The sequence below is a fragment of the Xenopus laevis genome, chromosome 9_10L (genome assembly GCF_017654675.1).
Source record: "Xenopus laevis strain J_2021 chromosome 9_10L, Xenopus_laevis_v10.1, whole genome shotgun sequence".
NCBI classification, from domain to species: Eukaryota; Metazoa; Chordata; class Amphibia; order Anura; family Pipidae; genus Xenopus; species Xenopus laevis.
Window position 1 is genome coordinate 115,402,403 of NC_054387.1, and position 21,895 is coordinate 115,424,297.

Here is a 21,895-nt window from a genome sequence, read left to right on the forward strand (position 1 = left end):
GTTGAAAAATGAACGCTCTAAAGCTACACATTTATTTTTATTACTCATCTTCCTATTCAGACCTCTCCTATTCATATCCCAGTCTCTTATTCAAAACAATGCATGGTTGCTGGCGGATAGCTCAAATTGAGAGCTGCTGAATAAAAAGCTAAATAATTTAAAACCACAAATAATAAAAACCAATCGCAAATTGACTTAGAATATTACTCTCTATAGCATATTAAATGTTAACTTAAAGGTGGCAACCCTTTTAAAGGACCAGTTCAGTGTAAAAATAAAAGTTAGGTAAATAGATAGGCTGTGAAAAATAAAAAATGTATCTAATAGAGTTAACCAAAAATGTAATGTATAAAGGCTGGAGTGACTGGATGTCTAACATAATAGCCAGAACACTACTTCCTGCTTTTCAGCTCTCTAACTCTGAGTTAGTCAGTGACTTTAAGGAGGGCCACATCTGTTCAGTGAGTTTGCAATTGATCCTCAGCATTCAGCTCAGATTCAAAAGCAACAGTTATGATCCATGTGCCCCCCCCCCTCAAGTCACTGATTGGTTACCGTCTGGTAACCAATCGAGCTGAAAAGCAGGAAGTAGTGTTCTGGCTATTATGTTAGACATCCAGTCACTCCAGCGTTTATACATTACATTTTTGGCTAACTAACTATATTAGATACATTTTTTATTTTGCACAGCCTATTTAACTAGTTTTTATTTATATACTGAACAATTCCTTTAACTCAAGAGCAGACAAGGTTTTAGGATGAGCCATTAAAACAGAACCAGGTGACACATGCTGCTTTGTGGCCATACATGTTTGAGAGTCACTTGAATAAACTGTTTTGCAAACACAGCTGCGTCTTTAAAAGTAAATATCTTTCCGGATTTTTTTTTTAAATAAAAACCAACAAACAACTGCACACAAGCTTTTTGGGGTGTTTTGACCTCCCTGTTTAATAATGCAGTGCCAAATCTTTTCTAGTCACCCCCTTCCATTGCTGATTATGGAAATCTTGTGAAAACAATGGCAATTTCTATGCAATCGTATTAGGCAGCAACTGGGAACAAATGATGCCTTATTTTTGTTTTTTGATAAGGCGCGAAAACAAAACACCCTCCAAAGCCACTGTGTGTGCCATTAGCCTTCAAAGGCACATGAAAGAAAATCAAGTTTCTTATTTATAATACAAGAAAAAAAAAAAAAAAAAAAAAAAAAAAAAAGCATGAATTCTGGAATTCTCTTCAACGAAGAGATCAATCTGTTCCACACTAGAGATGATGCATTTCAACCCTCTAGAAGTTTATGGCTGCTAGTATGCCAAAGACTATGGGATTCTGGGAGGTGCAGTCAACATTTGGAGGTCCCCTGGCAGCCCATGTCTACTTTAGGTTATTGTTTCCACACCCTCTTTTTGGGCCTGAAGCTGAAATCTGCTATACCAGGAACAGTTTCATGAAAAAAAAAAAAAAAAAACTCTTGGCCAACTCTGCTGAGAAGGATTTATGGTGTCAAGGCGACGGGTGTGGGAAGGAAGGGGCACGAGAGGATGACAGGTTCACCGCGATGAGTTCGAACTGGAACGGCTGCGATGTCGGCGACGTGCAGGTGACCGTGACCGGCGTCTTACAGGGGAGCGTCTCCGAGGTGAACGTGACCTGCAGCAGTAGGAATGTTAGATTACAAGATCTGTACACAATATATAGAAGGATGTGACAAGACCCACAGATAAGACATTACAAGTTCAAGCTGCTACTTTGTGCAAGAGGCTGTTAAAAGAGCATATAATCTACCTTCTCCTCATACGTGGTGGAGATCGCCGCCACATTGGGGGAGGTGGCAACATTCGTCGAGGGGGACTGAACCTTCTGGGCATTGCACGCATAGGCCATGGCGTCAGAACAGCTGAAGCGGTGATCTCCTGCCCATCAATCTGTCCTGAGAAGATGAAGAAAGGAAGAACATTGACAAGCAGCTTTAACATTTTTTTCAGTTTGTTACTGTAAGTTAGAATATCCACAGCTACTTATGGGGAAATAAAGAGGTAATATTCACATCTTGACTGGAAGCATGTACAATGAACCAGGGACAATGACATTTATTTGGCACTAGCCTGTGCTTGTCTTAAGGTGGCCGTACACGGATAGATCCGCTCATTTGGCAATGTCGCCAAATGAGCGGATCTCTCTCCGATATGCCCACCTTGAGGTGGGCAATATCGGGCTGATCCGATCGTGGGCCCTAGGGCCCAACGATCGGATCCTAACGAACGGGAGGTCGGATCGCGGGACCGCATCAACGAACAGACGCGGCCGCAATCCGAAGGGATTTTTAGTCCCATCCAATCGAGATCTGGCCGACTTTCGGCCAGATCTCGATCGGAGAAGCCCATCGTGGGGCCCCATACACAGGCCAATAAGCTGCCGACTCGGTCTGTCGGCAGCTTTTATCGGCCCATGTATGGCCAGCTTTAGTCTTAGTCATCAGCATAGAGCAAACTCCACTCATCAGTAATTAAAACAGCCTATATACCTAAAGCTGGCCATAGACGCAAAGATCTGATCATACGAATCCTCGATTTGTATGCTTTTCGGAACGTATGTGGAGAGTCCCCACATTATTCATCCCATGGAGATCGGTCGTTTGGGTGATCGGCCAGGTTAAAAGATTTCTGTCAGCTGACGATATCTCTGCATGTATTGCCAATCTGACAATATCGCGGTGAGCTTCCCAGTAGAATACGTTGGGCATACTTTCGCACTATTGCGGTGATGGGCAGGACACCGGCTGGTTTGTTCTCTTTGCTGCTTTATTTTATCTGAATGGTTAGTGGCAGGTCAGGAAAGGGCACCGACCGATCGTTCGTCCGATAATCTGCTCATCTATGGTCAGCTTTAGTCCAAAAACAAATACATCAGACCGGTCACATGATAATGATATATTATTAATGGCATATCTAGGGAAACCCCTCATACCTCCATCCATGTGTTTTAAGGCTTTTTCCGCTTCTTCAGGAGCTTCGAATTCAACGTAGGCATAACCCTTGGACAGATGCGGGTGGTAGCGATCAACAGGCATATCTATCATCTTTATTTTGCCGTATGTGGAGAAGATCTCTAGAATATGGTCCTTGAGGAATGGAGGAAGGCACAAAAGATTTCAGTTTCCTCAAACTGGTATTAAAAAAGCAACATTTTAGAATATATCTAAATATTATATTACTACACAAAATTCTACAATGGGAAAGGATGCCTACTACCCAAAGAACCTCCACAGGAGAAAAATCAGGTCGTTTGCATGGAAGGCAGGGAGATACTGCCTCCTGGATCATCCACGCATCATTTCTATAATAATTTTAACAATCATTTGCACAACTCAAACAGCAATGTCAAGCCAAACAGTGTTCATTTAAAAACACCAATAGGTATTTTTTGCTACACAAGGGACTATGCTTTCAGAAATACAAAGTCTGCCCATAAAAAGCAAAAACTATTGAGAAACAAAACAAGGTTAGTGTCAGTCAGACCAACCTTAGTTACATTTCTGGTCAACCTCCCGATGTGAACCTTTGTGGGTCGGGGACTTGGGCTTCTTCGTTTTCTCTCTTTTTCATCACGCTTTGGCTGTTTGGATCTTAAAGAAATAAATTAAATATATACATATTAAAAAAAAAAAAAAAGGACGCAAAAACAAGTTGATCCCTCTGTGCAGCATCACCAGGGTCACAAGCTAATCAAATACTGAAAGCTCGAGTGCATTGATTTTCACCTCTTCTGGGTTTAAACCCCTCTTTGATATTATTTGGTTAGGATCCATCACAGCCAATATCCTGGACAAAAAAAAAATTCATATTAAATATCCCCCCAACTGGCCTTTGAAAGGAATTCTGTGAGCAATACCACCTTAAAAATTAAACGGGCATCGAGGCACATGTGCAACTTTCACCTGCCTTGCGTCTCTTTAGGCAAGTCGCCACTAGCATCACTGCTTAGGTGCTGGAGATACTCAAGTACTTTTATCCAGGTGCAACATCACAATGTCCCTTTGTGCAGTACTAGCTGACAAGACATTGTCACTTGTTAAGATCAGTGACTCACTTTGAACGAGATCGCCTCCTGTTATCATGGCGACGGCGAGATGGACTTGGAGAACCAGAGGAGCTGCTGGAACTAGAGCTGCGAGAGGAACTGGAACTTCCTGAACGACTGGAAGCAGATGAACTGGAACCAGAGCTGGATCCGGAACTGGAACCCGAAGAGGAGCTGGAGGATGAACTGGAGCGGGAACGACTGGGGAGAAAAGCATGGTAAGAAACCTCAACTGCAGTTTAAATTGCTCGTCTCATAAGAACATATTTAAATTCAGGTGCCCTAGTGATTCCTTATATTAATCCAAGAACACTGGATGCATGCACACTGGAGGCCTGCGCTAGGCCAACTGGAGGCACGCACTAAGCCAACTGGAGGCCTGCGCTAGGCCAACTGGAGGCCTGCGCTAGGCCAACTGGAGGCCTGCGCTAGGCCAACTGGAGGCCTGCGCTAGGCCAACTGGAGGCACGCACTAAGCCAACTGGAGGCATACATTAGGATAACTTATTTGTTACATACCTGCTACTGCTACTGCCACTAGAAGCACTGCGCCTCTTCTTTGCTTTGTCACGCCCACGATCTTTATCTGTGGCTTCTTTTCCTGGAGCTTTCTCTTTGCCTCTTTCTTTTGCCTTGTCTTCTGAGCGTTCCTTCCTCTTACTGGGTGAAGGAGCCCTGAAATAAGTAAAGGAAAACAAATTTAGAAGCACTGTACAGACATATTTAATAATATTTTGGCTAGGTGATAGCCAGCATACACCTTAAAATCTTAGCACCTTAATTTGTGTATGGAGGCTTATTAGCATGATCAAATTCTTTAGCTCCCCAAGAACTAAATGACTGATCACTGGGCATCTCCTATAATGATGCTCCATTTGGTTTGTACACACAATAAAAACACCAATGATAAAACTCAAAGCCAATCATACACACATTAGGCCACTAGCAATGTTACAGATCTGTTTGTCTGGTAACTTCAAAGCAGCAGACCTTTGCTTGATTTGTCAACCCAAATATTGTCCCAATCAAGCCGGTTAGATCACACAGAAGTTTATGCAGTTTCCTGCACAAGTCCATTTTTTTTTTTTTTTTTAAAAAAAACAAACCTTGGCATGACCCGAATTCTTACTCGCCTGGACCAAAATCTGCAGACCTTTGAACAAAGTGCAAACAAGCATGGGAGAACATCAAATGGACTGGGTCTCTAAAAGTACAAACATCTTCAGGCCAGTACCAACTAGCTCAGACCTTGGACATGGCTCCTCAGTTTAGCACTGTTACTGCAATTCATTTTTAAATGTGGTGTCAACATCACAAATACCAAAGTTAAAAAAAAAAAAAGATGTATAGTGATTAATATCTGAGCTTTTCATTTTCATCTTGCAGCTTTAAGCACTCAGACTAATGACTGAAATGTATCTCCCTCACTAGTCTTCAAAGTGTCTATGGTACTAGTGCAACTGGGTATTGATAAGCCCTCAAGACAGTTCACGGCACGTTATTGGGGCTCTAATATCAGTGGCACAGGGTCCTGTGATTTCTAAAATATATATATATTTAACCAAAGCATAAGTGGCAGATGAAAAATAAGCTGTATAAAACAACCACCTCCAGTTAGTAAGCCTAAAGCAGCTTTGCACTGGGCTTGTATAAGCATATGGAGGCTTAAGGTAACCATACACCTGAAGATCCACTTGTTCGGTAAGGTCACCAAATCTTTGCCTGATATGACCACCTATTTGCTGGCTCATATTGGGCTGATCTGATCATTTGGCCCTTAGATCATAACAGGTACCTGTCCAGGCTATTGGGTGGGGATGGCATCAGTGAACCAATTTAGACCTTGCCCAACCATGATTCTTAAACCTGATTTTAGATATGGAACAGATTTTAAGCAAGAAATTAGGGATAAAGTCAGATGGCCAATAAGCTTCCGACACGGTCTGAAGGAGCCAAAGGGGTGTCCAAATCTGCCCGTGCACGGCCAGCTTTAGTTATGGGTGTTGGAAATAAAACAACTCAGTGAAGACGTGGAGGCTTTTACCAACCACAAAGCCCAAATGTATTGTTATATTTACATTGTATTACTTATCTTTCCATTCAGGCCCACTCCTATTCTTATTCCAGTCTCTTATTCAATGCATGGATGCAGGGGAAATTTGGACCCTAGCAACCAGATTGCTGAAACTGCAAAATGGAGAGCTGTTGAATAAAAAGCTAAATAAATAGAGCAAACAGATTTTGTTATATTCAATTTTGAAATCTGATATGGGGCTAGACATTTTGTCAGTTTCCCAGCTGCCTCCAGTCATGTGACTTGTGCTCTGATAAACTTCAATCACTCTTTACTGCTGTACTGCAAGTTGGAGTGATATCACCCCCTCCCTTCCCCCCCCCCGCCCCAGCAGACTGCTAAGAACAATAAGAAGGTAACAAGATAGCATCTCCCTAACACAAGATAATAGCTGCCTGGAAGATCTAAAAACAACACTCAATAGTAAAAGCCAAGTCCCACTGAGACTGATTCAGTTACATTAAGTAGGAGAAATAACAGCCTGCCAGAAAGTAGTTCCATCCTAAAGTGCAGGCACAAGTCACATGACTGGGACAGCTGTGAAATTGACAAAATGTCTAGCCCCATGTCAGACTTCAAAATTGAATATAAAAAAATCTGTTTGCTCTTTTGAGAAATGGATTTCAATGCAGAATTCTGCTGGAGCAGCACTAGTAACAGGTGTGTGTTGGAAAAAACATGTTTTCCCATGACAGTATCCCTTTAACATTAAGCTCCTGGGTATGTATGCTATTAGTGTCATTCTGTGTTGGGGACATGTCTAGGGGAATACCGGAGGTTTGTCTCTTGATTTTATGATTTTGTTAGGGGTTCTAAAGATGGCCACAGACGCAAAGATCCGATCGTACGAATCAACGTACGATCGGGCTTCCCCCATCCCCCGACCTGCCACTAACCATTCATATCAACCAAAGCACAAAAGAACGGATCAGCCGATGTTCTGCCCCTGACAGCAATCGTATGAAAGTTATGTCCGACCAAAGCTAATGACAGTCTCCCTCTGAAAATCGTACGATTGGCAATACACGCAGAGATATTTTATACCCGCAGCCGACAAATCTTTTAACCTGTCCCATCGACCGATCTCCGCCAGACGAAAAATGTCGGGACTCTCCACACACAATATGAAAATCGTACGAATCCGCAATTCGTACAATCCGATCTTTGCACCTATGGCCAGTTTAAGAGGGTTCAAGATCCACCCAGGATGCCCATATTTTTTCAAGTTTTTGTGGGCAACCTCTTCTCATGTATGTGAGCTTATAGAGAGGGATGGCCTTGTCAATCATTGCCTCCCAGGTTGCAAACTTTGGACCAGTAACAGATTTCCAATGTATTTTTTTTTTTAGCATACATACATAGTAATATGATCAAAGTTATTTGGGAAAAGTTAATTTCAAGGTGAACTGCTCCTTTAATAAAGAAGGCATAGAACATGTTTGGACTGGGGTTCAATTCCAGCCAGGGCATTATGGAGTTTAAATGTGGTCCCTCAGTATGAAAGTGCCACTGGGGCAGGTACTGATGTGAATGTTGTATATCTATAAAGCCCTACAGTATAGGTCAGTGCTATAGAATCATTTCTGGACACAATATCCCAAAGATTGTTACTTGCAGCTACTTTGTTTATAAGCTACTAAATCTAAAACCAATGTTGCCCCAATAGAACACAAGCAAAGCCCCAGGGCAACAGCAAATAGGAATGAATGAGAAATAGCCTGTTTGTGCAGAATATATACTCACAGAGGGATTTACAGACAAGTCTTCGCTAAAGGGGGTCAGCTACACAGAGGCAGCCATCTTTGTTGTGGCTAATACATAAACACAGCCATTTAACCACTGCACGTTCAGAAAGAAATCGTTATTGATAAAGGAGAAATCGTCCTATCGTTTGTACACCGTGCGGGATACCGTGTGCAGAAGAAACAACTGCACAGATATGTGTATCCGATGAGCTGCGGCCTATACACTCATTAATCCTCGGTACTGCGCTCGGGGCCAATCCCATACGCCGCCCGGATCTTCTCGAATCAATACATCCGGGAAAATGTCCTACTATCCTTCCCCATTACCATCCCGTCACTACTCAGCTCTTACACATAAACGCCCTGTAGGATGGAAAAGGATTACGGCGTTCCCCTTACATTTTGCCGCTCTTTCGTTGTTGCCTGTCCTTCTTAAGATCAGATAGACCGTCGCGCTCGCTATGACGTGTCGCCGCCATCTTGAAACAACAAAACAGCGACACCGGTCGCCTTGGAGATGACGTCACGCATCGGGACGAATGGGCGTGGCATAATAGCGGGGCAAAGATACGACTCCGCCCTTTAAAGAAGCAGGTTGAGTCAACAAGAACCTTACTAGTGGCGTATCATAGTCATTCTTGGGAGCTTCGGGGTTAATAAGTGTCCGTAGCACGGGCCGGAAACCTGCGCTGGTTCCGGTTTTAGCTGCATAAACAAACACGGAGTGCGCTATGGCTGTGCCACTGTTTTAGGCGTATAAAGGCAAGTGTTCATGTTGAGTCATTGTCAGGGGAAGTGCGGGCGTAGCAGTGCTTCCGGGTAGGAGAGTTGAGTTACTTTTGGGGCCTATAAGGGTTACACGAAGCCGAAGCAGTGCCCACCATGGTTTATAGTAGGGAAGAGCGTCTCCAGAGGCTTCACAGAAGGGGAGAGAAAGGGGGGCCTGAAGGGTTTGGGTCCCATGTGTTTGTAAACTAGTCATAAGGTTTGCTTGAGTTCTCAGGGAACCCCCATAAACACGGCTGCACAAGTTGTCAAGGGGATCTCTAAGGTTTGGACGAGCTATCAAGGGCACCCGAGCCTCACTTGATTTGCCTAGGGTATCCCTAATGTTAGCATTCAAGGGCATCCATAAGCCTCAGGGCAGGGGCTAGGGTTGCCACCTTTACTGATGGCTAAACCTGAACACGGGGGGCGTGGCAGATAACATTGGGGGTGGGGCAGTGATGTAAGAATGGGCATGATGACATCAGAGTTGGACACAATGATGTTGGTGGAGTAATGACACCGGGGCGAGGCTATTGCATACCTCCCAACATTTTGGAAATAAAAAGAGGGACAAAAGACTTTGCGGTGACATATTTTTGACCATGCCTGTTTTTGTGGCCACACCTCCTAATTACCATGTTGATTTTACAAAATTTGGTTATGAAAGTTTGAACATATTTCTGTGATTTTTTTTCAGTTGTTACAGTTTTGCCCTTTAAAGGAACAGTAACACCAAAAAATGAAAGTGTTTTAAAGTAATGAAAATATCATGTGCCGTTGCCCTGCACTGGTAAAACTGATGTGTTTGCTTCAGAAACACTACTATAATTCATATAAACAAGATGCTGGGGAGCAATGGCGTAAATTGAAAAACAGTCATATGGCACAGGATGGATAACAGATAACACCATTAGAAAGACAGAGCTTATTTGTTATCTGCTGTGTAACCTGAGCCTTTTCTCCTTTGAATGGCTGCCCCCTTGGCTACACAGCAGCTTATTTATATAAACTATAGTAGTGTTTCTGAAGCAAACACACCAGTTTTACCAGTGCAGGTCAACACTACATTATATTTTCATTACATTAAAACACTTTTTAACAGACAATTTTTTGACGTTGCTGTTCCTTTAAGCTGTGAGTCTACCTTTTCCCAAGGGACCTCCTTATCTAAATTGTTACAGTTACTTATTTGCTTATCTCAAAATTGTTACAAAGTGTCTTAGTTGCACCTCGTGGCTGTTCTGGGCTCTCTGCCAAAGTTAGAAACTTTGTTTATTTTTCTGGTTGTTCAGTGCAGAGAAAGTCTGGACTTTAAAGTACAAACGCGGGACTGCGGGTTGAGCTTTCAAAAGCGGGACTGTCCTCCTCATCATCATCATTTATTTATATAGCGCCGACAAGATATGCACTGCTTTACCTTAGTTATAACAAACAGGGAATAAATGGAGCATAACAAACAAGCGTTACAGAATACAATAGGATTAGAGGGCCCATACAAATTAGAGTTTACAAACTAAAGGTTAGGGTACAATTAAGACATTAGGGTTTTAGTAAATATTTTGTGATTTTTGATACAGCAATGATTGATTAATTAAGGTACATTGAATAAGCTTCTTTAAACAGGTGGGTCTTTAAGGAAAATGGGACAGTTGGGAGGTATGCTATTGCATCACTTAGATGCCACTGTTTTTAAGTGTTGATGCCCAGTTAAAAACCACACAGGTGGCAACACTTTGTCAATTCTGCCTGATGAGTAACGGTGGCCATACATTGAGAGATCCGCTTGTTTGGCATTGTCGCCAAACTAGCGGATCTCTCCCCGATATGCCCACCTTGAGGATCCTAACAAATAGCAATGGGCGGTGAGATGGCAGGACCGCATCAACAAATAGATGCGGCCGCGATCTGACGGGATTTTTCGTCCAATCGAGATCTGGCCGAATTTCTTCCAGATCTTGATCGGTGAAGCCCCATACACGGGCCAATAAGCTGCCGACATGGCAGTTTTTATCGGCCTGTGTATGGCCACCTTAAGGCCAATCCTTTAGTTACAGGTATGAGATCTGTTATCCAGATCCATTATCCAGAAAGCTCTGAAATGCAGCAATGCTAATTTAGAAATAAAAATCTTATTTTTGATTGAATTGCTTTTTTTCTGTAACAATAAGAAATTAACTGCACTTGATAGTAAATAAGCCATGCTGGGTGAGTGTCTTAGTATTTAAATGTTTTTTGTGTATTGGCCAGATTATTGTTCAGGTTTCATAAGGCTGAAAACCGAACAGAAATTTGACACCCAAACAGGCCTTCCAAAAACCGAACTGTTCGGGTTATAACCGAACAAGTGGCAATCCTAGCAGGGGTCCCCAACCGTTTTTTTTTTTACCCATGAGCAACACAAGCATGCAAAAAGTTCATGGAGGGTACCAAATAAGGGCTGTGATTGGCTATTTGCTAGTCTTTATGCAAACTGGAGGCTCTGTTTGGAAGTAAACCTGTTTTTTATGCAACCAAACATGTCTCCAAGCTAGACATTCAAAAATAAGCACTTGCCTTGAGGCAACTGGGAGCATCCCTAAGGTTAGGAATTACTCAAGAGTTTGAATTACTTCAATTCCAGCACAGGCTCATGGGTTTGATGGGTTTCAGTATCACTTAAAATAATGCCCTAACCTCTGTTTATTAGGTGGAGTGAGAAGTAGGTTCTATCTGTGTATTAGGAGTGAGTGAGAGGTAAGTGCCCTTTTTCTGTTAGGGATGTTCCCATATGAGCATAAGGAGTGGGTGAGTGAGAGATCTGTAGTCCTGATGACTGCATATAAATAAGGACTGAGAAGTTTTAGCACTGTTAGAGTTATCTGTCATGTCCTGGCTGGTGTATGTAGTGGGGAAAGATATTTACCTTTGTTCCTGAGTCTTTCTAACAACAATTTCTTGTTTCTTCAGATAGTTCGAGGAGAGCAAATGAAAATTTCTGTTTATCAGCTGGAATATCTCGGAACTTCTGAAACTGAATACAAGGTTACAGGTGAAGGTCATGGTGAAATAAAACAGTGTCCACTTCCACCAATCAGAATACAGTTTATTAAAGAGAATCAACTTGACCAAGTGGGTTCTGCAGCCCAAAGATTCAGCACCGCCAATGTGTACACAACCTAGACTGAACATCCGTGGTTTTTAAAGCAACAGTTTCCATCCACATTAGAACTCTGGATTGTGGGTGAATTTTAACTCAAGATTTTATTTTCAATGATTCTTCATGTACAATGATTTTATATATAATATTGTAAAGAACGAGTAAAAGATCACTGCATTGAGGCTGCGTCATTTCAATGACCTTTGATTAATCCTATAACTTTGCGACGGGTTCAGTTTAAATCGTATTTTTCAGCCCCATAAAGTTAGGAGAAAGCTAGAAATATGGGGCGATTGGATGAGCAAGCCAAACACAGGATCGTGATCTTGAGGAAAGCCGGATTAAGCTTCCGTAAGATAAAGAAAGTTCTTGAACTGGATAACATTAAGGTGACGCCGCAAGCCATCTATCTGTTCCTTAAAAGAAAGAAAATTGAGCCTGATAAGTCTTCACCTGCCTCCCAGCCCCAAACCATTTCCCCCAGAGTACAGCCATGGGGGGACCGTCAGCCTTGGACTCCCTGTCAGGAGACTGGGCAGAAGCCAATCACTACAGAGAATAAACTCAGTGCAGGACACAGGCCAACGCAAGTGGTCAACCAGGAAGAAGGAATCAAGATAGTGAGTGTGACCTCTCTGTCCAAAAGTAACCACGCCTTTCAGGCGACTTCCAGCAACCAGAGACTGATATCCCAAGGGCAGATTCCGACGGAAACGCGTGAGTGCAATATCTCTGCAGTACCAATTGAGGCCGTTTCAGTTTTGGCTTTGAGTGGTTTATTTTGTGAGCAAATATGTCTTAAAGGGGTGGTTCACCTTTAAGGTAACTTTTATTATGTTATAGAACGACCAGTTCAAAGCAACTTTTCACTTGGCTTTCATAATTTATTTTTTGTAGTTATTTGTCTTTTTTAGAGATGCACCGAATCCACTATTTTGGATTCGGCCGAACCCCTGAATCCTTCGTGAGAGATTCGGCCGAATACTGAATCCTAATTTGCATATGCATATGCAAATTAGGGGTGGGAAGGGGAAAACATTTTTTACTTCCTTGTTCTGTGACAAAAAGTCACGTGATTTCCCTCCCCGTCCCTAATTTGCATATGCAAATTTGGATTCGGTTCAGACAGCATAAGGATTCGGGCGAAACCAAATCCTGATGAAAAAGGCCGAACCGAATCCTGGATTTGGTACATCCCTAGTCTTTATCTTCTGATTCTTTGCAGCTTTCAAATGAGCGTCGCAGTCCCCTTGTAAAAAACAAATGCTCTGTAGGGCTACAAATTTATTGTTATTGTTACTTTTTATTACTTATCCTTCTATTCAGGCCTCTCCTATTTATATTCCAGTCTCTTATTCAAATCAATGTGTGGTTGCTAAGGTAATTTGGGCCCTAGTTACCAGATTGCTTAAAATGCAAATTGAAGAGCTGCTGAATAAAAAGCGAAATAACTCAAAAACCTTCAGTAATAAAAAATGAAAACATATTGCATATTGTCTCGAATTTCACTCTCTACGTCATACTTAGTTATTTCAAAGATGAACAACCCCTTTAAGTGCCAATTTGTTTTTGGTTAGCATTATTGTTAGTTGAAATGTTCACTATAGGATATACACTTACACTAGGTATTCTATAAGAGCATATTTGTTTTATGCTTAGGAGTGGGATCTGCCATCCTGATGAGGCAGTATCCATACAGTACAGTACAGTACAGGAAAACATCTAGCGGCCATATTATAAGACATTATAATGTCCATGTAGAATACTCCCTACTGCCAAAATGGAATGTGCTTACCATGGCTTAGGCCAGAACAGCACCATCTAGTGGTCTTTTGTTTTAAGACTACTTGAAATAGTAAAGCTATATGGCAGCTGGCACTTGAGGAAACAATCATTTTGTTTCCAGTTCTTGGTAAAACCAACCTGTATGACACGCAAACCACAAGAGCATTGACTTTAAAATGAGAAGCCTTCTGCAGGGATCCACTTAGCTAGTGGTGTTTATGCTTCACATTCCCCAGGTAGCACAGTGCAGAACAGATATACCCATTCAGACCAAGAAAACATGGAGGTAACAACTGATCATTTGTGCATTTTATAGTTAATAGACCACAACCAACACAGTGCCTGCCGGTGGCTCCTCCACAGCTTCATGGAAGAGCAAGAACTCCTGTCCCTGCCCCAAGGAATCCAGCCTTACTTGTAACTAAGAAGATAGTGGATCGAGCTATCCACCTTCAGAAAAAGGTAACAACTTACAGTGACACATTTATTAGGGTTGCTAACCTGAGTTTCCCAATCTGCTAGATTGCTTGGTGGGTGCTTATAAAGTTGCCAGCATAAGATTTTCCTAGGCTGATCATTTGATGGGTGTTTGTTATTGGGTTGCTATCCTGAGCATCCTGACGTGCTGAATCAAATAATGGTGCGTACAGTAGGCCATCCTAAGTTCTCCTAAGATGCTGGATCACTTGGTGGTGCATATAGAGGTCATTTTGCCTGGTCATGTGCTTTCAGAAAGAGGCAGCTCTTTAGAATGGAACTGCTTTCTGGTAGGCTGTTGTTACTCCTACTCAATGTAACTGAATGTGTCTCAGTGGGACCTGGATTTTATTAGTGAGTGCTGTTCTTAGATCTACCAGGCAGCTGTTATCGTGTGTTAGGAAGCTGCTATCTGATTACCTTCCCATTGTCCTGTTGTTAGTAGGGATGCACCGAATCCACTATTTTGTATTTGGCCGAACCCCCAAATCCTTTGCGAAAGATTCGGCCGAATACCGAACCGAATCCTAATTTGCATATGCAAATTAGGGGTGGGAAGGGAAAAACATCTTAGACGTCCTTGTTTTGTGACAAAAAGTCACGTGATTTCCCTCCCCGCCCCTAATTTGCATATCCAGGAAGAAGGATTCAGCCAAATCCGAATCCTGCTGAAAAAGACCGAATCCCGAACCGAATCATGGATTCGGTGCATCCCTAGTTGTTAGGCAACTGGGGGGTGGGGGGGAAGGGAGGGGTGATATCACTCCACCTTGCATTAAAGAGTGACTGAAGATTATCAGAGCAAAAGTCACATGACTGGGGGCAGCTGGGAAAATGACAATATGTCTAGCCCCATATAGAAAAAATCTGTTCCTTTGAGAAACTGATTCCAGTGCAGAATTCTGCTGGGACAGTACTAATAACTAATGTGTTTTCCCGTGACAATATTCCTTTAAGTTCCTGAAGTCCTAGATCAGATGTTGGGTGCATATAGTATGGATGCCATGCAGACCTCTTCTAAGTCAGTGATTCCCCCAACCAGTGGCTTGTGAGCAATAAGTTGCCCACCAACCCCATGGATGTTGTTCCCAGTGGCCTCAAAGCAGGTGCTTATTTTAAAGTTTTTTTTACTTGGAGGCAAGTTTTGGTTTCTTGAATACAGAATGGCATCTCCTACAACGAATGTCATGCTTCTGTTGCTCCCCAACTCTCTTTACATTTGAATGTGGCACATAGATTAAAAAAAAAAAAAGTTGGGGACCCCGTCCCAAAGTACCAGATTGGGTGATGGTATTTTTAGTATTTGGGCTCTTTAAGGTGGCATGATAAGTGGTGTGTATAGGAGGGCTGCCAACCTAATTTTTCCTAAAAGTACCAGATAGCATGATCGTAATTCTAGTAGTGTTGTTAACCCGATCGTTCTAAGCTGCTGGCATCTATTGAGTTAGCAGCCTCATTTTTCCTAAGGTGTTGGAACACATAATGTTGGGAACAGTAGGGTTGTTGGGTTTGGTTGCAGTTGGTACTGTTGACTGTAGAGAATTTTGAGGCCTCTGCTTCTTACACAAACCAAAAATGGGGTAGGCACTCCAAGAAACCACATAGGTTATTAGTACACGATTAGGGATGGGCGAATTATTTTGCCTTGTTTCGCCGCAAAAATGATGCCCATAGACTTGTATGGCATTGTGCGTCAATTTTTTTGACGCCCATTGACTTTAATGGGCGTCAGCGACATTTCTCCAGCTGCAAATTTATCCCGAAACGGGTCAAATTCGCCCATCCCTATACATGATCCTTACACCCTGCAATGTGCAGATAATGCAGATGCTCTAAAGGAAAAAGAAATCCATTGCAATTTGTTAATTACTTGTTCTTTATTTGTTACCAGGTTAATGTTCAGAATGGAGCCCAAATAGTTGTTAATGGAACACATTACCCAGTCAGTACCTCTGCTGCCAGTCGTTCCCCCAGTATAAGAGCAGTCTCTGTACCTTCCAGACAGGTAAGTGAACCTAGATTCCCCTTAGATCCCTCTATGTTACTACAGCAACTGTCCTGTTAGAATAGAGATTTATTTATTTTTTTATTTGAATTTCAATTCACGTTCCCCTTTGAGATTTGTTCATGCTTTAATAACAAGTTACAGATATGCGAAAGCAATGCTAATGCACTAATTGGCAAATAAGTTTTCAGCAGAGATTTCTAATTGACCCTCACACTACTTATTTTTAGGGATGCATCGAATCCAGGATTCGGCATTCGGCCTTTTTCAGCAGGATTCGGATTCGACCGAATCCTTCCCCCATGCCAAACCGAATCCGAATTTGCATATGCAAATTAGGGAAGAGGAGGGAAATTGCGTGACTTTTTGTCACAAAACAAGAAAGTAAACATTTTTTCCCCTTCCCACCCCTAATTTGCATATGCAAATTAGAATTCAGTTTGGTATTTGGTCGAATCTTTCGTGAAGGATTTGGGTGTTCTGCCGAATCCAAAATAGTGGATTATGTGCATCCCTACTCCTCTTTCTATCCAGGACCTCTTTTATTCATTTGCCAGTCTATTATTCAGATCTACTGAAATTCCAAACTGTAGGGGAAATCATTCCAAAACCCTCACAAAAAAAATGAAGACCAATTGCAAATTAACCTGCCTACATCATGTTAAAAGTTGTTGGGATTTTACCTATTGTCCCGCCCAATTCTCAAAATCGTTCTACCCTTGATGCAACTTTAGTCTTTTGTGTGTTCATAGACGAAAAGACCCATGAATGCATGTTTTTGGTCAGTCGCACACCAAATTTGCAGCACCATAACCTGGCCAAAAGGGAAATCCAGCGTGACTAATACTCCATTTGCTGTGTGTATGTTTTAATTAGCAGGCTGGAGGTTACAGAAGTAATCCAGAGTAGCAATTTAAAGGATATCAAGTGTTGAATTGCATTAATATTATTGCTTTTTGATTTGATCTCATGCAGGTGAAAGATGCCAGCATACAGACTGCATTGTCCTTTCCCCCACCAAGACCATCAGTGAGTGCAGAACAACTGGACAGTGTAAGAGGCGACATTCACAGACTGACACAGGCCGTACACACTCTAATGGAGCGCCAGAATCGCTGGGAACAAGAACAACACCGGCAGCAACAGAGCAACCACCAGGAGCTGCTGCAGCAAATTCAGCAATTGGGAGCCACCTTAACAGCCAAGGCTGCGCAAAACTGCAGCACTTATGCGACTGGCGAGCAAATGGAGGCAACACTCCCTGATTTTGGACCGTTTAAAATGGAACTTTTGTAAAGTGAACTGACTGGACTGCTGTAGGTTTCAAGCCTTGATTTTGGCAGCACATTGCTGAACTGGATTATACTATGAGTAGAACAGATTACACGTTATATGCAGTTTCTCTAATAAAATTGTCTTTACAAATTTACAAAAATATATATGTGAAACGTCTTACTTGCATTCTTCTTAAAGTGTAAGTGGCACAGGCTAAGGCAGTGGTCCCCAACCAGTAGCTTGTGAGTAACATGTTGCTCTCCAACCCCTTGGATGTTGCTCTCAGTGGCCTCAAAGCAGGTGCTTATTTTTGAGTTCCAGGCTTGGAGGCCTGGAGGAGAAGTTTTGGTTGCATAAAAACCAGGTATACTGTCAAACAGAGCCTCAATATAGGTTGACAATCCACATAGGGGCTACCAAATGGCCAATGACAGCACTTATTTGGCAGCCCAAGAACATTTTTATGCTAGTGTTGCTCCCTAACTCCTTTTACTTCTGAATGTTGCTCGCGGGTTCAAAAGGTTGGGGATCCCTGGGCTAAGGCATACTAATCTGTAATTAGGCCAACCAGATACCAGTTGTGAAAGTGAGGAAGAACTCACTGTAGATGGCCCTAACAGCGCGTGACTAGTGTGCAACATTCTTCCAGCCAAGACCAAAGGATTGGGGGAAAATCCCACTCTTAGAATGAAACATACTTGCCACCAATCCGTGATTAGACTTTTATTTGACTGAGTGGGATCAGGGGGCTTAGGGCTATCAAATAACACCCATGCATGCTTAGGTTTAAATATTGGAACAATGAAATTGTCCAGGGCAGTTTCTGTGTGTATGTTTATCTGCATGTGTGCACACAAAACAAAAATGTATGTTTATTTAATTACATTTGTAATGGCAAATTGGTGCAGTGGTGCTTGCAAGCCAAAATTGGAAAAGGTAGAGTCTGGAAAGGAGTAACTGGTGGATCCTTGAGAGTTGAGATTCACGACATTTGAAAAGCTGGAAGGGGAGGCACAGCTGGTGGAACTACAGTGGAGGGAAGGGGAGGCACAGCTGGTGGAACTACAGTGGAGGGAAGGGGAGGCACAGCTGGTGGAACTACAGTGGAGGGAAGGCGAATTGAATGGGAGACACTGTTGGTGGAATTGTGGTGAAGGGAAGGGAAGGCACCACTTGTAGAACTGCAACATGCAAACTTTATCTAAATCTTTAGGTCATCCTTCTAGTGGTAATTCTTGGAAGGCATCATACAAACTGAAATCACTACAGAGAAATCAATTATTTGTTTCTATCTGCTCACTGGGCAAGTTCTGTAAAATGACCCCACTACTCTACTTTATATCACTGCCCATTGGGTCTCCTACCTGGTGAGTGTCACATAATTGGGCATTTTACTTTAGTTAGAGCTAGCACTGATTTATACAGCACTTCACAGGGTAAATAATCAAGCGCCACTGGGCTGCTGGAAAATGAAAAAAGGCTATATAATGTTAAATCCCTCTTATATATTTTATCTAGTGCTAAATTATCTAACGTACATACATTAATTATATGCTTACATAAATAGCTTAGAATAATGGACAGTTTCTATCATTTCAGTAAAACGTAGGGTCTTTTTTACTATGACAAATTAAGGGGCAGATTTATCAAAGTTCAAAGTGAAAATTCAAATGAAAAAAACTAGGGAATAGTCGAATTTCGATTCAAATTTGAAAAAAATTAGAAAATTATCATGTGCTGTCTCTTTAAAAATTCGACTTTGCCCATTCGCCATCTAGAACCTGCCGAATTGCTGTTTTAGCCTATGGGGGACCTCCTAGAAGCTATTTGGAGTCAATTGGTGACAAATCAAAGGGGTTTTTGGGACAAACTTCGAAATGTATGATTAGATTGAAAACGGACCTAATCGGCCAAAAAAAACCTTCAATTTAATTTCAGTTGGTCTTTTTGAATTTGAATTTCAATGTTTTTCAAATTCGACCCTTGATAAATCTGCCCCTAAGTATACAGAAAGCAGTGAGCCTAGCACCAGTGAATTCATTCATTGAGTACAAGGTACAGCACACCGTGGCATTTCAGTACACTGGTTGATCAAGAATATATGAGGCAAACCCCTATACAGCAAATAAATAACGTACACCCTACAATCTTCTTATGAAGCTGTATATCACCAATGTTGAAGTCTATATATTTGGAGCTCTTGTGCCAAGGCCTGTCTGGTTTGGCTTTCTTCTTGTATTCAGGGCAATGTTTTTCTGAATGACTTCAAAGTCCTTGCCATGATGAGATAACAAGCAGTTAAATAGCAGGTCAACAACCCTACCCTACGGGTCTAGGCTATGGGACCAAAACCCAAAGAAACTTGTCTTTAAGGTCTACAAAACACTGGTAACCATCCTGGGCAGTCCCCTTAAAAAAAGCTAGGGCCAAATGGGCGATGGACATCCCCTCCTTGGATGAAGATTTATGTGAGGATGTCAAATCAGACCTCTATAATTCTATAATCTCCACCAGAGACAAAATGGCGCAGTTCAGGATTATCCACAGACTTTATATCACCCACTAAGACTTAAAGCCATGGGCAGGACTCCCACTGCTAACTGCTCCGAGTTTCAAGCCTCAGATGCAAATTTTTTCATAATCTATAAATACCGGACTAATCTGACTAAATATATAACTACTCAAAATCTACTACAGAGAGTCCTGAGTTCTGCTTGTTGGGTCTGGTAGACCACCTAGCCCCCCGCATCAAAACGAGAACTCTTCTAAGAACTCTACTTTTCCATGGTAACAAGCTAATAGCAATTAAATGGATACACCCTGCTCCTCCTACAGTGAAATGATGGATCACCTTAGTAAACAATAGACTTCCAGCAATAAAATTGACATATATGGCTAGACAATGCCCTCAAAAGTCTAGGCTCCATGGCTGGAAATCTGCCCAGAGGCTGATCCCAATGTATGAACCCTAATAAGACAAGGTCATGACTCACTCAGAGACCTGATAAGGTAAAACCCACTTGTATTTGGTAGCCCTCTCAAGAACCTGGAATGTTCTTGGCTAGACTTGTTATAATGCCCCTCAAACGTGTGCATCCACTACAATGTTAACTGTATAACTCTGCATACTTAATGCCAGAATTTATCTGCCACACTATTGTTCGCTTTGTTTTGTGCTGTACAAATGTATAAATAAAATCCTTTTAAAATATAAATAAAAAGCAGGTCTGCACTTCCCCTTTTTACTGTCACACTAATTCTAATGAAGCCCAATTCATATTTAGAAAACATTAAACATACTAGAAAGCATTAAACTTATACTATGTGTCCTTTATCCAGTATAGGCTTTGAAGCAGATAAATGCCCATTTCATCAAAACATGATCCGTAAATCTGTCATGTTAAAGCCCAAGTGCATTAAAGGGCATGTAAATGCAAAAAAATTAAATCCCATTTTTACTTTCTTTAATGAAATAGAAACCTATCTCCAATGTAAAAAAAAAAATGTGTACCGTTTTTATAAGAAACCTGACTGTATGCAGTGAAATTCTCCCTTCATTTATTGCTGTGGATAGGAATTTTTAGACGGTCCCTAACTGCTCTGCAGGGAAACAATCAGACTTATGAACAGCAGGGGGAGCCCCCGCCTTACTTCCCAGCCATGCAGAACTCAAGCAGCTTTGTTTATGACGATCCCTAAGCAGCCCAGACCACACTGAGCATGTGCACAGTCTTAGTCTAGCAAAGATGTTTAACAAAGTTACAAGATGGTGACCCCCTGTAGCCAACTTTGAAAGCATAAATTATTTGTTTGATTAGGCTTGTGGTGCAGTAAATTCTTGTTTATATTTAGTATACAAAATACAGCATTTCTAGCCTTATTCTATTTTAGACTTTACATGCCCTTTCAGGACCAGTTATAACTACAAACACCCAAATATTTCCATATTTCTGTTGTTGTGACTGTCTTTGTCTTTTCCTCTGTTGAGGTTAGAATGTAGTGGGTGGTGTTACATGATGTGCGCTATTTAGGAAAAATACTATACCCCCCGGCGCGAACAGCCATGTTGTGTCACTCGCATGCGCATAACGAGCAATTCGTAGCACATCATTATGCGCATGCGAGTGACTGGACATGGCTGCTCGCACCAGAAGCTCCCTCCCGTTGTGCAGGTAGCGTATCGCTGGCAGGGGCATTTAAAAAAAAAAAAAATACTGTTATCCCCAACCAGAATACGGTCTCTATAAGCCCGCACCTTTGGTTGGGGATAACATTTTTACCCAACAAGTACCCTTTAATGAAGGGATTCTGTTTAGCAGGGACAAAGAAAAGAAATGTTTGAACTAAATGTATCAATTTAGAACAGTTTACAGGGTCGGTGACCCCCTCCCAGTTCTGCTTTAGAAGGTGAAACACGACACTTTACATTTGAATATTAGAAAAACGGTCACACATAGAAAAAAGTAAGTATTTAGAAAAAGTTGTTATTTCAGGTGAACTATCTGAAAACAACTAGGGGTTTAAAGGTAAACTACCCCTTTAATAAAAC

General features: G+C 41.8%; 2 protein-coding genes across 6 annotated transcripts; one reads left to right on the plus strand and one right to left on the minus strand.

Annotated features, from left to right (window-relative positions):
• Positions 1 to 917: 917 nt before the first annotated feature.
• rnps1.L (RNA binding protein S1, serine-rich domain L homeolog) lies at positions 918 to 8,372 on the minus strand. 2 transcript variants are annotated; one of them, XM_018234634.2, is made up of 7 exons: positions 5,188 to 5,210; positions 4,601 to 4,756; positions 4,091 to 4,282; positions 3,524 to 3,626; positions 2,969 to 3,122; positions 1,787 to 1,931; positions 918 to 1,651 (listed from the first exon to the last, which is right to left on the minus strand). In XM_018234634.2, exons 1-7 carry the CDS (start codon positions 5,193 to 5,195, stop codon positions 1,552 to 1,554), a joined length of 858 nt encoding a protein of 285 aa, XP_018090123.1. In that variant the 5' UTR covers positions 5,196 to 5,210; the 3' UTR covers positions 918 to 1,551.
• A 225-nt stretch (positions 8,373 to 8,597) lies between these two features.
• On the plus strand, positions 8,598 to 17,508 carry LOC108701619. Of its 4 annotated transcripts, none has more exons than XM_018236491.2 (5): positions 8,598 to 8,662; positions 11,615 to 12,521; positions 13,906 to 14,051; positions 15,958 to 16,071; positions 17,047 to 17,508. In XM_018236491.2, exons 2-5 carry the CDS (start codon positions 12,089 to 12,091, stop codon positions 17,365 to 17,367), a joined length of 1,014 nt encoding a protein of 337 aa, XP_018091980.1. In that variant the 5' UTR covers positions 8,598 to 8,662; positions 11,615 to 12,088; the 3' UTR covers positions 17,368 to 17,508. The 4 variants fall into 4 exon arrangements, with proteins under 4 accessions (XP_018091980.1, XP_018091981.1, XP_018091978.1 ...); XM_018236492.2 differs by having other exon boundaries at positions 8,607 to 8,662; positions 11,619 to 12,521; XM_018236489.2 differs by lacking the exon at positions 8,598 to 8,662 and adding an exon at positions 8,667 to 8,719.
• Positions 17,509 to 21,895: the final 4,387 nt, after the last annotated feature.

Excerpts from the sequence above, each read along its gene's own strand:
- rnps1.L (XM_018234634.2), bottom strand. Across the intron at positions 4,283-4,600 it reads AGTGGCAGTAGCAGTAGCAG|TCGTTCCCGCTCCAGTTCAT; the intron begins GTATGTAACAAA and ends TTTTCTCCCCAG. Across the intron at positions 3,123-3,523 it reads TGACCAGAAATGTAACTAAG|GACCATATTCTAGAGATCTT; the intron begins GTTGGTCTGACT and ends CCATTCCTCAAG.
- LOC108701619 (XM_018236491.2), top strand. The coding sequence starts at position 12,089 with ATGGGGCGATTGGATGAGCAAGCCAAACACAGGATCGTGATCTTGAGG. Across the intron at positions 14,052-15,957 it reads CTATCCACCTTCAGAAAAAG|GTTAATGTTCAGAATGGAGC; the intron begins GTAACAACTTAC and ends ATTTGTTACCAG. Across the intron at positions 16,072-17,046 it reads TCTCTGTACCTTCCAGACAG|GTGAAAGATGCCAGCATACA; the intron begins GTAAGTGAACCT and ends GATCTCATGCAG.